Source organism: Lepidochelys kempii, chromosome 1 (assembly GCF_965140265.1).
Source record: "Lepidochelys kempii isolate rLepKem1 chromosome 1, rLepKem1.hap2, whole genome shotgun sequence".
NCBI classification, from domain to species: Eukaryota; Metazoa; Chordata; order Testudines; family Cheloniidae; genus Lepidochelys; species Lepidochelys kempii.
This window is the reverse complement of record NC_133256.1, coordinates 309,058,632-309,070,532: the sequence shown is the minus strand read 5'-3', so window position 1 is coordinate 309,070,532 and position 11,901 is coordinate 309,058,632. Positions and strand designations below refer to the sequence as shown.

The window sequence follows — 11,901 nt, the reverse complement described above, 5'->3', positions numbered from 1 at the left end:
ATCTCATAGAAGGGCCACCAAACATCCATTTAATAGAAACAACCTTCAGTCCCTACAGTGAAAGGCTGTGTAGTCTATATCAATATCATGTGGCCTCCAGTCCTCCAATAAGTCAATTTAAGAAGGAATCCTTAATGTAGGTTACCTTCAACTCCAAGAGGGGGAAGTCACACACACTTTGCCAAGAGGTTACACACCTATCACTGTTGAGCCACACTGGTAGGTAGGGATCCAAAACAGCAAGTATTCAACGTTTTTGAAGGTGCTATTTGTTCCCCAGAATATAGGCTAAAAAAAGTCTCTATCTGTTAAGGTTGGGAAGAAAACCTCAAAAATGATGAACCTTGATAGAACTCATGCAATAGACCAGTAGTGCTGAGAGGTGTGAACTGCTCTCTTCATGTCAGTGAAATGCTAAGTCAGATTTAAATCATAAATTTAAATGTCACCACTGTTAAATATTTCATTCCTCAGCAAAGAAAGGAGAGGGAGGGTCACAGATCAACACAAGTTACTATGAGGGATGTCTCCTTTTGTTGCCACAACCATGTAGCTCTTTGACAGATTTATTATTCCCCACCCACCCTTTGAGAAGGAGACACTACACACTCAAGGCACCTAGCAAAGCACAAAACCATCATTCAAGCCCCCTAGAAGGGGAGCTAAGCACCAGGAAGCCAGTGGAGCCCTAGCAGCAGCCCAGTGAATGGTATCTTGAACATTGCACAACCCACTGTGAGAGGTATCTCATTTTGGCTGTTTGCCGAGGCAGTTTATTTTATGGGTGTAGTCTAGCGTGCATTTCCCTAATCTGACCCATTTGGCCGCGCTGGGTGTTCAGGAAGCTAAAGAGGAGATGTCATTCACCTGGGAAGTTCAAATGGATTCCTTCACCACCACTAGATCCACACATTTTAAGAAAAAAAACCTCAGTTAAATTTCTGATTATATGCAAATGATCGTATTAACCAACTTGCATATTGTTTCCATGATAGCGATTAAGTTGTTCCCAATTCCCCCCCCCCCCCCCCCCCGGGAAAGTGGCAACGCTCAACTGGATCCCAGTGCTGGATCCGGGGTTTGGTGGGACTGTTGGGCAAAGATGCATCAGGGCTGGGATTTCGGTTTTGTGGCGGAGCAGGAGCGGCGGTATTCTCTACTCAGACAGCGGACCGGGGGGGAGGCAAAAGTTGGCTGGATCCCTGTTTTGAGGCAGGGTTTTTCGTGGCGCAACCGGAGCGGCGGGACCCAGGTGGCGGCAGCTTTCCTCTGTCTTGGTTTCCCAGCGGGAGCCAGACAGCGCTTGGGCGGGCCAGGGAGGGAGCGAGCGAGCGAGCGAGCGAGGGAGCGGGCGGGCGGCAGGCAGCGGCGCTCCGGGCTAGCGCGGAGGGGAGGCCGGAGCGGAGCGCGCCGAGCCCCATTAACATTCCGTTCCACGTGGTGCTTGTTGTGGGCGCTCCAGGTTCCCCACCGGCGCGCCGTGGCGCCGGCGGGCGGAGCCTGCCCCCGTCGCTCGGGGAGAAGTGACAGGCTGGCCGGGGCTCTGATAGGAGCCGGCCGGAGCAATTCCCAAGGCAACCCAAGCTCGACCCCCTTCCCAGGCCCCGCCCCCTCCCTGGCGGCGGCGGCGGCCGCGGTGGGAACTGGTCGGGGAGTAAAACTCGACGTGTCCGGAAAGGTGCGCGCCGCTTTCCCTTTCGCTCCGCGCCCGCAGGCACCATGCTGGACCCGTCCTCCAGCGAAGAGGAGTCCGACGAGGTGCTGGAAGAGGAGAGGCGGGAGGTGCTGGTGGCGGCGGCCGGGGGCTGCAGCGGCAGCTTGCCGCGAGCCCTGCCGGCTCCCACCCGGGAGCCCCGCGCGAGGGAGCCGGGGCGCCAGGGCAGCGGCCCCGCCAGACCGGCGAGCCCCAGCCCTTCGGTGCTGAGCGAGGGCAGGGAGGAGCGGGAGAGGCTGCAGAAAGAGGAGAGGGAGAAGCGGCTCCGGCTGCAGCTGTATGTGTTCATCGTGAGGTGCATCGCGTACCCGTTCAACGCCAAGCAGCCCACGGACATGGCCCGGAGGCAGCAGAAGGTGAGTCGCCGCAGGCACCGGTCCCACCAGCCGCCCTCCCTCCCCCCTTCCCACTTCCTGCCTGGCCGCTGGGCACTGCCCGCTCCGCCCCTGCTCTGTCTGCGCTTCATGGTCCGCGAGCTTTGGGTTTGTTTTCTGCAATGCGACCCCTATCTCGGTGGCAGCAGCAGCGGCAGCTGATCGGCGCCTGCAGCCTGAGCCCGGCGTGCCTGCTCAGTCCGGGTGCAATCCCCGGGATCCCGCTACACGTCTCTGAAGTGCCATAAAGTATTACAGCGCCCGTAACTTCTTCTGAGCACGCCCGAGACCGGGATTGTGGGCCGTCGGCTGCCCACCTTTCATCCGAGTCTCTGCATTGATCGGTTCAGTAGTGAAGTGTTTTTGTGTCAGTTGGTCACACCGCACTGCTGAGAGTAATTTCCAGCTCACTAGCAGAGCATAGAGAAGCCTGTTCAGACACTACCATATTCTAGGCTGGGCACATCTCTGGTTCCTTCAACAGGTATCTCTTTAATAGGCGTTTGTTTAATGAGCCTCCAAACGTTTGGGAGGAAGAAAATGCAGTCGTTCAACAGAGTGATTGATTTTCACAGATGTTTCTGCAAAGGGAATCAATTTCTTGTATTTTATGTCCATGTTAATAGGATTATCTTTGCAGCAGATACTCCCAAAAGTAGAAAGAAAAGGAGGACTTGTGGCACCTTAGAGACTAACAAATTTACTTGAGCATAAGCTTTTGTGAGCTATAGCTCACTTCATCGGATGCTCCACTGAATGCATCTGATGAAGTGAGCTGTAGCTCACAAAAGCTTATGCTCAAGTAAATTTGTTAGTCTCTGAGGTGTCACAAGTCCTCCTTTTCTTTCTACTTTTGGGAGTAACAAATTTATTTGAGCATAAGCTTTCGTGAGCTACAGCTCACTTCATCAGATGCATTCAGTGGAGCATCCGATGAAGTGAGCTATAGCTCACAAAAGCTTATGCTCAATAAATTTTAGTCTCTAAGGTGCCACAAGTCCTCCTTTTCTTTTTGCGAATACAGACTAACACGGCTGCCACTCTGAAACCTGTCACTAAAGTAGGTTCCACAGTGCATTTTTAAAAGCAGCATGGCACTAGTGGCGTGTAGAAACGAGCAGAAGAAAATTTCTTTACAAATTCTAAGTTTTCAGGGTGACAGTTAAATACACCTGCATTGTCAAATGTGGGCATATAGAATCATTTTACAGAAAAAAAACTAATAATGGAAGACTTGTTAGAAGTACTAATTCAGCAGGGTATGATAGATGTCCTCCTTTGAGAGGCAAAACAGATGTGACAATGACATTAAACTCTGAAAGGTTTTTCATGCAAAAAATAATGTTCTGACCAAATACATCTAAAGATAAATCACGGATCTAATACAAAGGAGAATTGTTTGGTGAATGAGACAATCTGGCTATTTTGTTTCAGTGATTATTACTAAATGCAGACTCAAGATAAGGAGAAACAGTGTCTTAACAACTCAGAGAACCAATAACATGCGGTTGTTTGCTCTACCTTTAATAAAAGGCAAAGTTTCATTTGCTGTGCAATATATTTGGGGCAGGCTCCCAAGAGAGTGTGTTACTCTATGCTTTTAGATTTTTCAGGAGCTCAAAAATACTCAGTTACTGAAAAGTTTATTTTAAAATTTGAAATCTTTTCATTTTGTGCTTGGTTCTGTAAATATCACATAATCAGTTTCTAGAAAGATACTAAACAAACTCCTATTAATGACTTCTCTAGTGGCAAATGCAGAGAATCTTTTTAAATTCAATCTCCAGACAGAATACTTTTGATTCTGACTCTTGATCTTTTTGAGTATGTAAGGGCTATTGGGAAAGAAAATTGTCTGGGTATTGACTTTTACATAGATTCAAATCTTCATATATTTCAGAATGTATTTATTTTTAATTCACAAAATGGTTTGAATTACACTTGGTTTGTTGCTGTGAAGACTAGTAAACTGTTAAAGTGTTTACTGTTTTAGGGACATGTAGGGTGCCAGCATGAATGTGACTGATATAGGTGATGGCAGATTGTCACAAAAATCCAGTAGGCACGAACGTAATGTGAAGATAGTAACAGCAACAACAAAACAGCATATTGTAGTAGTTCTTTTATTACATTTTACTTATTTAAACAGAGAAACCCATGGTCAAGATTTTTCAAAAACAAGTGCCTAAAGTTAGGCTCCTAAATCCATATTTAGGACCTAAATAAGTGGCCTGATTTTTCCAAAATGCTAAGCACCCAGCTGTTGCTATTGGCTACAACCCTTAAATTCACTAAGTATTTTCATGGTAATGATCCAAGGTAGTACCATGTACATGGTGTTAATAAAGGTGTGTGAAAGAGGATCTGGAGGATTTCTGAGGTCAGTATAGGGCACTTATTGGTGTTGCAACCAGTGTAAAAGTGTGACACTTGCTCAATTAATGATTAGCCATTGACCTGTAAATCACCCAAACTGACATCTCCTCTCAAATCAAATGCCACTACCTGCAATTTTCACTTCTAAGTGACACGTGACATTCAGTCGTTAAAATGGGACAAATTTTCATTTGCTTTAAGAATTTAACTGTGGAACTAGAATGATGTTTTATGTTTTTAATCAGGCTGAAAAACCTAGTAAGAAAGAAAAACATGTCATTTTTCAGTGTCCATAACTGTTAGAAGTAAGCAACTATCAGCTGTTGTTGTTGTAATAATCTAGTAAAAGTAACGTTCTTAAAAATACTGTAGATCTGTTAGGCGTCAGCTGCTCAGCTAGAATGTTTTATTTAGCAGGAATTGTCTGAAGTGTAAACACACCTGTTTTCAGTACATGCCTCGTGATCATTTATAGTGCTGTCGGGAAGGTAACAGAAAGCAATATCCCGCTTTGTACCAGGGACGAATTTCAGGTTTAGCCATACACTCTGTAATTTCAAATTGCAAATCTACTTAAATCATTCATTTAATTTATCATTCATTACTTAGATTGCAGTAGGAACTACAGTGTTCTAGGTGTTTTCCAAATATGAAAGTCCTAGACCCTGCCACAAACAAAACCCATAATTTGAAATAATCTGAATTTTTGTCTATTTCAAAATTAGCTTTTTAAAACTTCATATGTATAAACTTTACTCTTTTCATATAATAACTACTCAAAGATTATTTAGCTATATCTTGATGATTTTCTTAGATTTTATTTCTTGCCCACAAAATGTTTAGTTATTTGTGCACTTGACAATTAAACATCTTCTTGAACTCTTTGGATATTGATAACTCGTATATTAATCAGAGCCACTAGACAACTAGGAATGTTATTTTAAAAACAGAGTATTGGATAACCTATATGAAAATTGCATTGATCTACTACATATTTTATTATTTGGATTATATAGTAAATTGGGCTGCTTTTTTATGCGTGAGGCCAGCTACTATAGACAGTTCCTGCTGTATGTGTTCGTTTCTCCTCCTGGTACACAAACTAATTACCCATACTTGTTAACAATAGGTAGGGGTTTGCTTACCTTACTCTTTCTCTACCCCCCTATACCTTCTTCCTACCCATTCTATAACATTCTCCATAATGCGTTAAGTAATCTCTTTAAGGTAAGTTGTCTCAGGAAGCTTCACTTCCAGATGCGTGGCTCTGTCTCACGTTCCCTTGTCACATTTGGAGGATATTCTGACTTCTGGCCTCATAGATCTTAAATAATGGGGTATCTGAAATCAAAAAACATTTTAAAAAGTGAACATCATGCTTATGCAAAGCTCCACAACTGGTATGTTCTGGGTAGCGAGTATGCAAGATCCTGCCAATGTGCCTCAGCCCTGACTAAGAGATTCATAGATTATTTTAAGGTTAGAAGGAACAATTGTAATCAAAACAGGTATCGTGCCCATTTTACAAATGGGCACAGACCATCTAAGTGACATGCCTAAGGTGAAACAGGAAATCTGTGGTGCGGTTGAAAAATGAACCAAGATTTTTCAAGTCCCAGTACAGTTCCTCAACTGCAAGATCGGCCTTCCGCCCTACCACATCTAAGGGTTAAAGTCTCTTATTCACATTTATTTAATCCTTGAACTCTGTTATACAGACGTTTAGTGTTACTTGTAATTATAATTTCTGTGGTCCTGTTCGCAGGGAACTGGACTGAGACCACCTCATTGGGTCGTTTGACACAGACCACTAAATAGTTCATGTGGTGTCCACTGGTGGTCACTAATGATTGGGAAGGATTTGAAATAGTGACCTACATGTGGAAAAACTCAAAATTCCAGCACCATCTCAGTCTTCCCAAAGACCAGATCTCTTGATGCTGTGCATTATCAGTGATGTTTTTGCTTGCAGACTTCTAGCAGTCTTGCTGATAAATTATCTAACCTCTTTTTAGTTTATTAGGCTTTGATCATTTATTTTTTTTCTGCTAATTCAGTATTCATATGTTGCTGAACAAATACTGCAAGATGTGCCAGACTGCTGCTTTTTGTTACGTGGAATATATTATCCAGTAGGGAATGTGATTGAAACCACATATTAAACTACAACCTCAGTCTGAACAGAAACAATATCTGTGAGGAGTTGGCTTATTTTTTTTAAAACCAATGCATTGATCTCTATGATAACCTGAGACCTCAATGCTTAATTTTATAGGCTGAGTTGTATTAATGAATTCAAACGTTTTTTAACTGTGATTTTAGCATTTACTCTACTTTCCCCTTATATTATAAGAAAAGTATCCAGCTCATTTCTGAAGCTCAGAAAACAAGAAATAAAAACAAGTATTAGAGTATTTTATACAAGAATTTCCATATTGGCTCAGATTAGTTGTTCACTTAATCCAGTAACCTGCTTTTGACTATAAATTACTGTAATTTCATCCCTTAATTTTATTTAAGCACAAGATATGTAAGAAAAATAGTTGCTAAATAGACATTAAAATTAATCTACAGGATTATGCATAACTAAAAATGTGTGAAATCTGACCCAAGGTGGAATCCTGCCACCCTATCCTTTTATTGACTTTTCTTTTGCTTGAGACAAAAGTTAAAACAATGGTCAAATGTGCTGAAATGGCTTAAGCATTAAATTGGAGGCTATCTAGCACAGACAGGTAGGAAGTCCTCAAGGGATCAGGGCAGGGGAACACCCTTCTGGGCTCCGTAGATATTTTGTCATGGGAATATACATGCTGAGTGATGAAAAACCTTCCACGTAAACTTCCAGGGTAGATCCACGTTTATTGTGGAAGAGGAAATGAAATAATGAAAAGATGCAGCGGTGGTTGCTGCAATACATTGTTGTCTGTCATCGTACTTAACACCGTTGTAGCATCAAAGCATCTTCAAGTATTTGTGGATTTATACTCCCCTTTGAGAGAGGGTAGGGTTATTACTTTCACTTTACAGATGTGGAACTGAAGAACAGAGAGACTAAGTTATTTTTCTCAAGTTGACACACTAAGTCTTCAGCAGAGTCAGAGTTGAATCTAGGCCTCCTGAGTATCAATGCAGTGCCTTAACCAGAAGACCATCATTCCAGTGGATATTGTGCGAACGTTCAACAACATGCTTCTCCAGATGTCTTGGAATGTTAATGTCACCAGTGTACATAAGTGTACTGAGGGTGGCATTCTATTTTCTATGAGCAATAAAGCCTGGTCTAAAACAAGTTGTGATTTTGTTCTTTGTTCCTGAGAATCCAATGAAGTGTATGCTGGTGTCTTTCTTCTCACCCCCACCCTCCAAAATACAGCTGATTCAATTTATATTTGGAAAGCTCATAGAGTAAAGCGTGTAAACAGAAATGGATTGTTCTGTAAACTGTTTTCACTCTAGAAAGAATTTTGTTTGTGAACATGCACACTCAGTGAGTTAGGGGATTAGATTGTGCCCTGAGGATTACATTCTGAACTACTTGAGTGGTGAAAGGTTGTGACAATTATAGTGCTCAGTTTTATTCATGGACTATATGCCAGAGGAATGCTCTCTATCTGAGTGACACATCAGGAGGAGGGTTCCTAAGTAAATGGAGGATGACAATTCAGTGCCTGAAAGGATATCAAACCACTGCTTTTTTCTTCCATATTTATAATTTTACTTTAATATGTACATACAGTAGAAATCCAAGAATGGGGGAAGAATTGAAAAATAAATCAATAAAAAACCTACCAAAAGAGAAATATTTCTAAGCATGATATGAAGTCATATAACACCAAGATTTAATTAAACTATGCCTTTAACTGATTATAAAGAATGGACACTAAAACTAAAACCAGAACTAAATCGGTCTAACATCTGAATCAGAAGAAGCAAAAAGAAAACTATTTCAAGTAATAAATGACTGACATTTCATATTTTTCACTTGCAAATAGGAGGGTGGGGTATAACCAAACAAACCCACAAATGAGTACATCAGAAACATTACCATTCAAAGCTGAGAATAATGGAATTCAATAATTCATTTTCATATGAATCCTACTAGCTTCCTTTTGCCTGTTTTTTCATTTTTCTAGGATTTTATCAATGGTAGAAAAGTTGATCATAAGTTATAATAATAAAAACCTCCAAGCAACTATCAGGAAAAATTTAGCAAGAAACAAAACCATTGTGTCCATCCCCAGGGAACACACTGTATTGTCATATTTCTTTTCGGCCTGTTTTGCCCAAGCAATATCTGGAAATACATCTGTTTTTCTTCCCCTGTTACAAACTATCTCCTGGATGCTTCTGGGACTCCTTCATATGATGGTCTGACCAAAGTAAAGGTAAATGTGGAAGTACCCCACAAAGCCAATTCTGATGAAGATTCCAGGGGTATTTCAGAAGAAGTAGTACATTGCAAAGAATTCTCACACTCCCTGCCAAGGCAGATCAAACTTAATCAGAAATGGTTTCTATCAAGAGAGGTAAAATGGAACATTGATCTTCTCCCCCCCATACCCTCAAGGAGAGCTAACACTCCCAAATTACAGCTCTTAAAATGATTTTCTACCATGTCTTTTTTTTTTTTTTTTCTGATGAAACTCAGGCTTATCCTTTACAAGCAACCTAAGGCCCTGTCTTGATGGGCAAAGTGTTTGTTTTACTTTCAGTTATCATACATATATCCAGTTAGCATGCCATGATTTGATAAGCCCTTTGAATGCCCAAGATGTGGGCTAACAGAGCTTCACATGTGTTTAAAAGGCTATTCAATTGTGTTCTGCTAACATTATTGAAAAATTCACCCTTTTTGTCCATCAGAAAAGGCTTTGGGGTTTTAGATTTTTTTTTTTTTACCTTAGACTTGTCTGTGCTAGTAAAATTACCCATTGAGGGTGATGGATGTTGGCCATGGCTGAGGTTGAAGAAATATTGAAAGCTGTTTTATAGCAAGTGAAGCCAGTGACAAGCAGTGTCCAGCACTATTTCAGAGAATGGTGATTAAAGCAGTTAAACTGTCAGTTAAAACTGCTGTCTTGTTTATCCAACTCAGCCTCAACCAGATGTGCCTTAGTCAAAAGTTTATAATAGTCTAGTTAGTTAGTACTCATTAGGCCTCTGGCGTTTAAGGCAGCAACGAAGCTTCTCCACTCCTCTATGTTTCTGGCAAGTCTTTCAATGGTTCCCCAGTCTTTCAGTGGTGTCCCAGGTTTTTCAGCTCAGCTTCCTCAGTTCTTCGCCATGTTTTTGGGCAACCTCATTTTCGCTTGCTTTCAGGTGTCCATCTTTTTGCTACTCTGGTGATGGAATCAATTTCCATCCGAAGCAGATGGCCAATCCATCTTCAGCGCCTCCTGGTAATGATGGTGCTCATATTTTTCTTGGCTGCACTATGTGAATAAGTCTAGGTTTGACATCCTTCATATCTTTTGACCCAGAAGAATTTTTCTGAGGCAGATTGTATGAAATAAAGACAGTTTGGACATGTTGTATTTTGTCATTTCCCAGCATTCTGCCCTATAAAGTAGTGTTGAAAGTACTCAGCTCTGATAAATCTTGAGTTTGATTTTGGTGTTATATTTTTATGATTTCTAGACTGTGTATAATAGTCTAAGGTGCTGAAACCTAAGCAATGTATTTGCCTTATCAGATTCAGAGTGGTAGTCCTGGCTAGCTGGAAGATTGGCAACAACTGTATGTTTTACTTGCATGATTGCAAGCTTTTTATTTTGGCCAATTTCTGCCTTTTTATGTTGAATAATACCTTTGTGTTTTTTGTTTACCCCACCCCTGTTTTGGGATAAATCTCATCAGCTCTGTTTGCTTTGCCTAACACTCTGTTCTGAGCGGGGCTGGGGTGGTGGGGAGAGGAGGGAAGAGAACTTCACAGGTTCTCTACAGGTGGCTGATCAGAGCACTGTCAGGAAGACAGCATGGGGAGCCCAGTAACTGTCACAATCTCTGCAGGGCTACTGGGAGGGAATTGGCTAGCTGCTTTGCTCTTTTCCCATATTCAGAAAGTTATTCCTGCCCTTCCATTATTTTGTATGTGGGTGTGCGTGCTTTCTTTCCTGCCACAGCAAGCTACCTGATGCCTGGGGAAGCATGGGTGCTGTGTTCTGTTCTCCTCACCCACTTCCATCCAGTGTTCTTTGACAGGACTTAAAATGTGTTGGGGGATGGGGCGGGAAATACCTGCTATGACACAACCACTCCCACTCCATCCAACCTCTTGCAATTTAAACAACTAAAACATTTGTGTACTGTATTTAGTTGTAGACTGTTGTCAACCAGTGCAGCAAAAATCCATTTGTTGAATGTCATTTGACTAATTTCACTTGTATTTATTGAATGTTATATTAGCTGAATAACATTTGACTAGCTCTTAAAAAAAAAAAAATTGTGACTAATATATTTTGGTGAATACTAGCCAGTCATCCCTCCATCTTCCTGGCTTTTGGTATGTCTTTTTTCCCTTCCTGATTTCACTCCGTTCTTCCATAATAGATGATCGTACTTAAGGTTCTGATTTTTGGTTTTAACTGATAAATGCTGATAAAGCACCCACAATACAGAAAAAATTAAAATTGTTTATCCAGTAAACTTGTATCTAAGGGCTTGTCTACACAGAGCAGTAATGCGGACTACGGAGGGTGATTTCTAAAGCATATTAACGTGTTGCTCATTAATTTGTTGATGTAGGCCCTGGTGGTGTGCACTAAATATTTCCTGGTGTGCTTTAACATAGTGCTGCCTGAAACAGTGCTACGTTAAAGCGCATTAGAGATTACAGTAGTATATATTTCAGAGTAGCAGCCGTGTTGGTCTGTATCTGCAAAAAGAAAAGGAGTACTTGTGGCACCTTAGAGACTAACAAATTTATTAGAGCATAAGCTTTCGTGGGCTACAGCCCACTTTGTCGGATGCATAGAATGGAACATACAGTAAGAAGATATATATATACACACACACACACACAAAACATGAAAAGATGGAGTAAGAGGCTAATTATATATAGCTCATCTTAATAGAACAGAGGGAGGGTGCTGGATGCTGTCCTTTGACTCTGTTCTGGAACTCTATTATTCATTAATATGAAGCTCAGGCTCGTGTGTCTAATGGATTTTTAGCCCTCTGCCCAGCTCTGGCTTCTGGGAGAGAAAAGAGTATTCTCTCTCCTCACTCTCTGGTTCCCATATAGTCTCCTGTTGCTAGAAGGGAATGTGGGAGGAGTCTTTGCAATGTGACCCTTCCCAAAGTCTCTTGGTTGCTGTGATGGGCTTGAGTCTACTACTCCAACCTTACCTGGGTTTTCTGGCTATTGTGGGAAGGTGTCTGTGCTGAACTACCCTGACCTTGGTGTGTTTTGGGGACTAGCGCCTGCTTCTGCCT

General features: G+C 41.8%; 1 protein-coding gene across 22 annotated transcripts in view; it reads left to right on the top strand.

Annotated features, from left to right (window-relative positions):
• The first annotated feature begins 1,374 nt into the window (after window positions 1-1,374).
• Window positions 1,375-11,901, top strand: part of CADPS2 (calcium dependent secretion activator 2) — a 585,486-nt gene continuing 574,959 nt past the window's right edge. For 10 of the 22 annotated variants that reach the window (XM_073328223.1, XM_073328221.1, XM_073328222.1 and 7 more), the window contains exon 1: window positions 1,380-2,070. In XM_073328223.1, the coding sequence (XP_073184324.1) occupies window positions 1,720-2,070 (351 nt within the window). In that variant the 5' untranslated portion in view covers window positions 1,380-1,719. Of the gene's footprint in view, window positions 2,071-11,901 lie in introns of all 22 variants that reach the window. The other 12 variants (XM_073328226.1, XM_073328214.1, XM_073328210.1 and 9 more) reach the window with 4 other exon arrangements.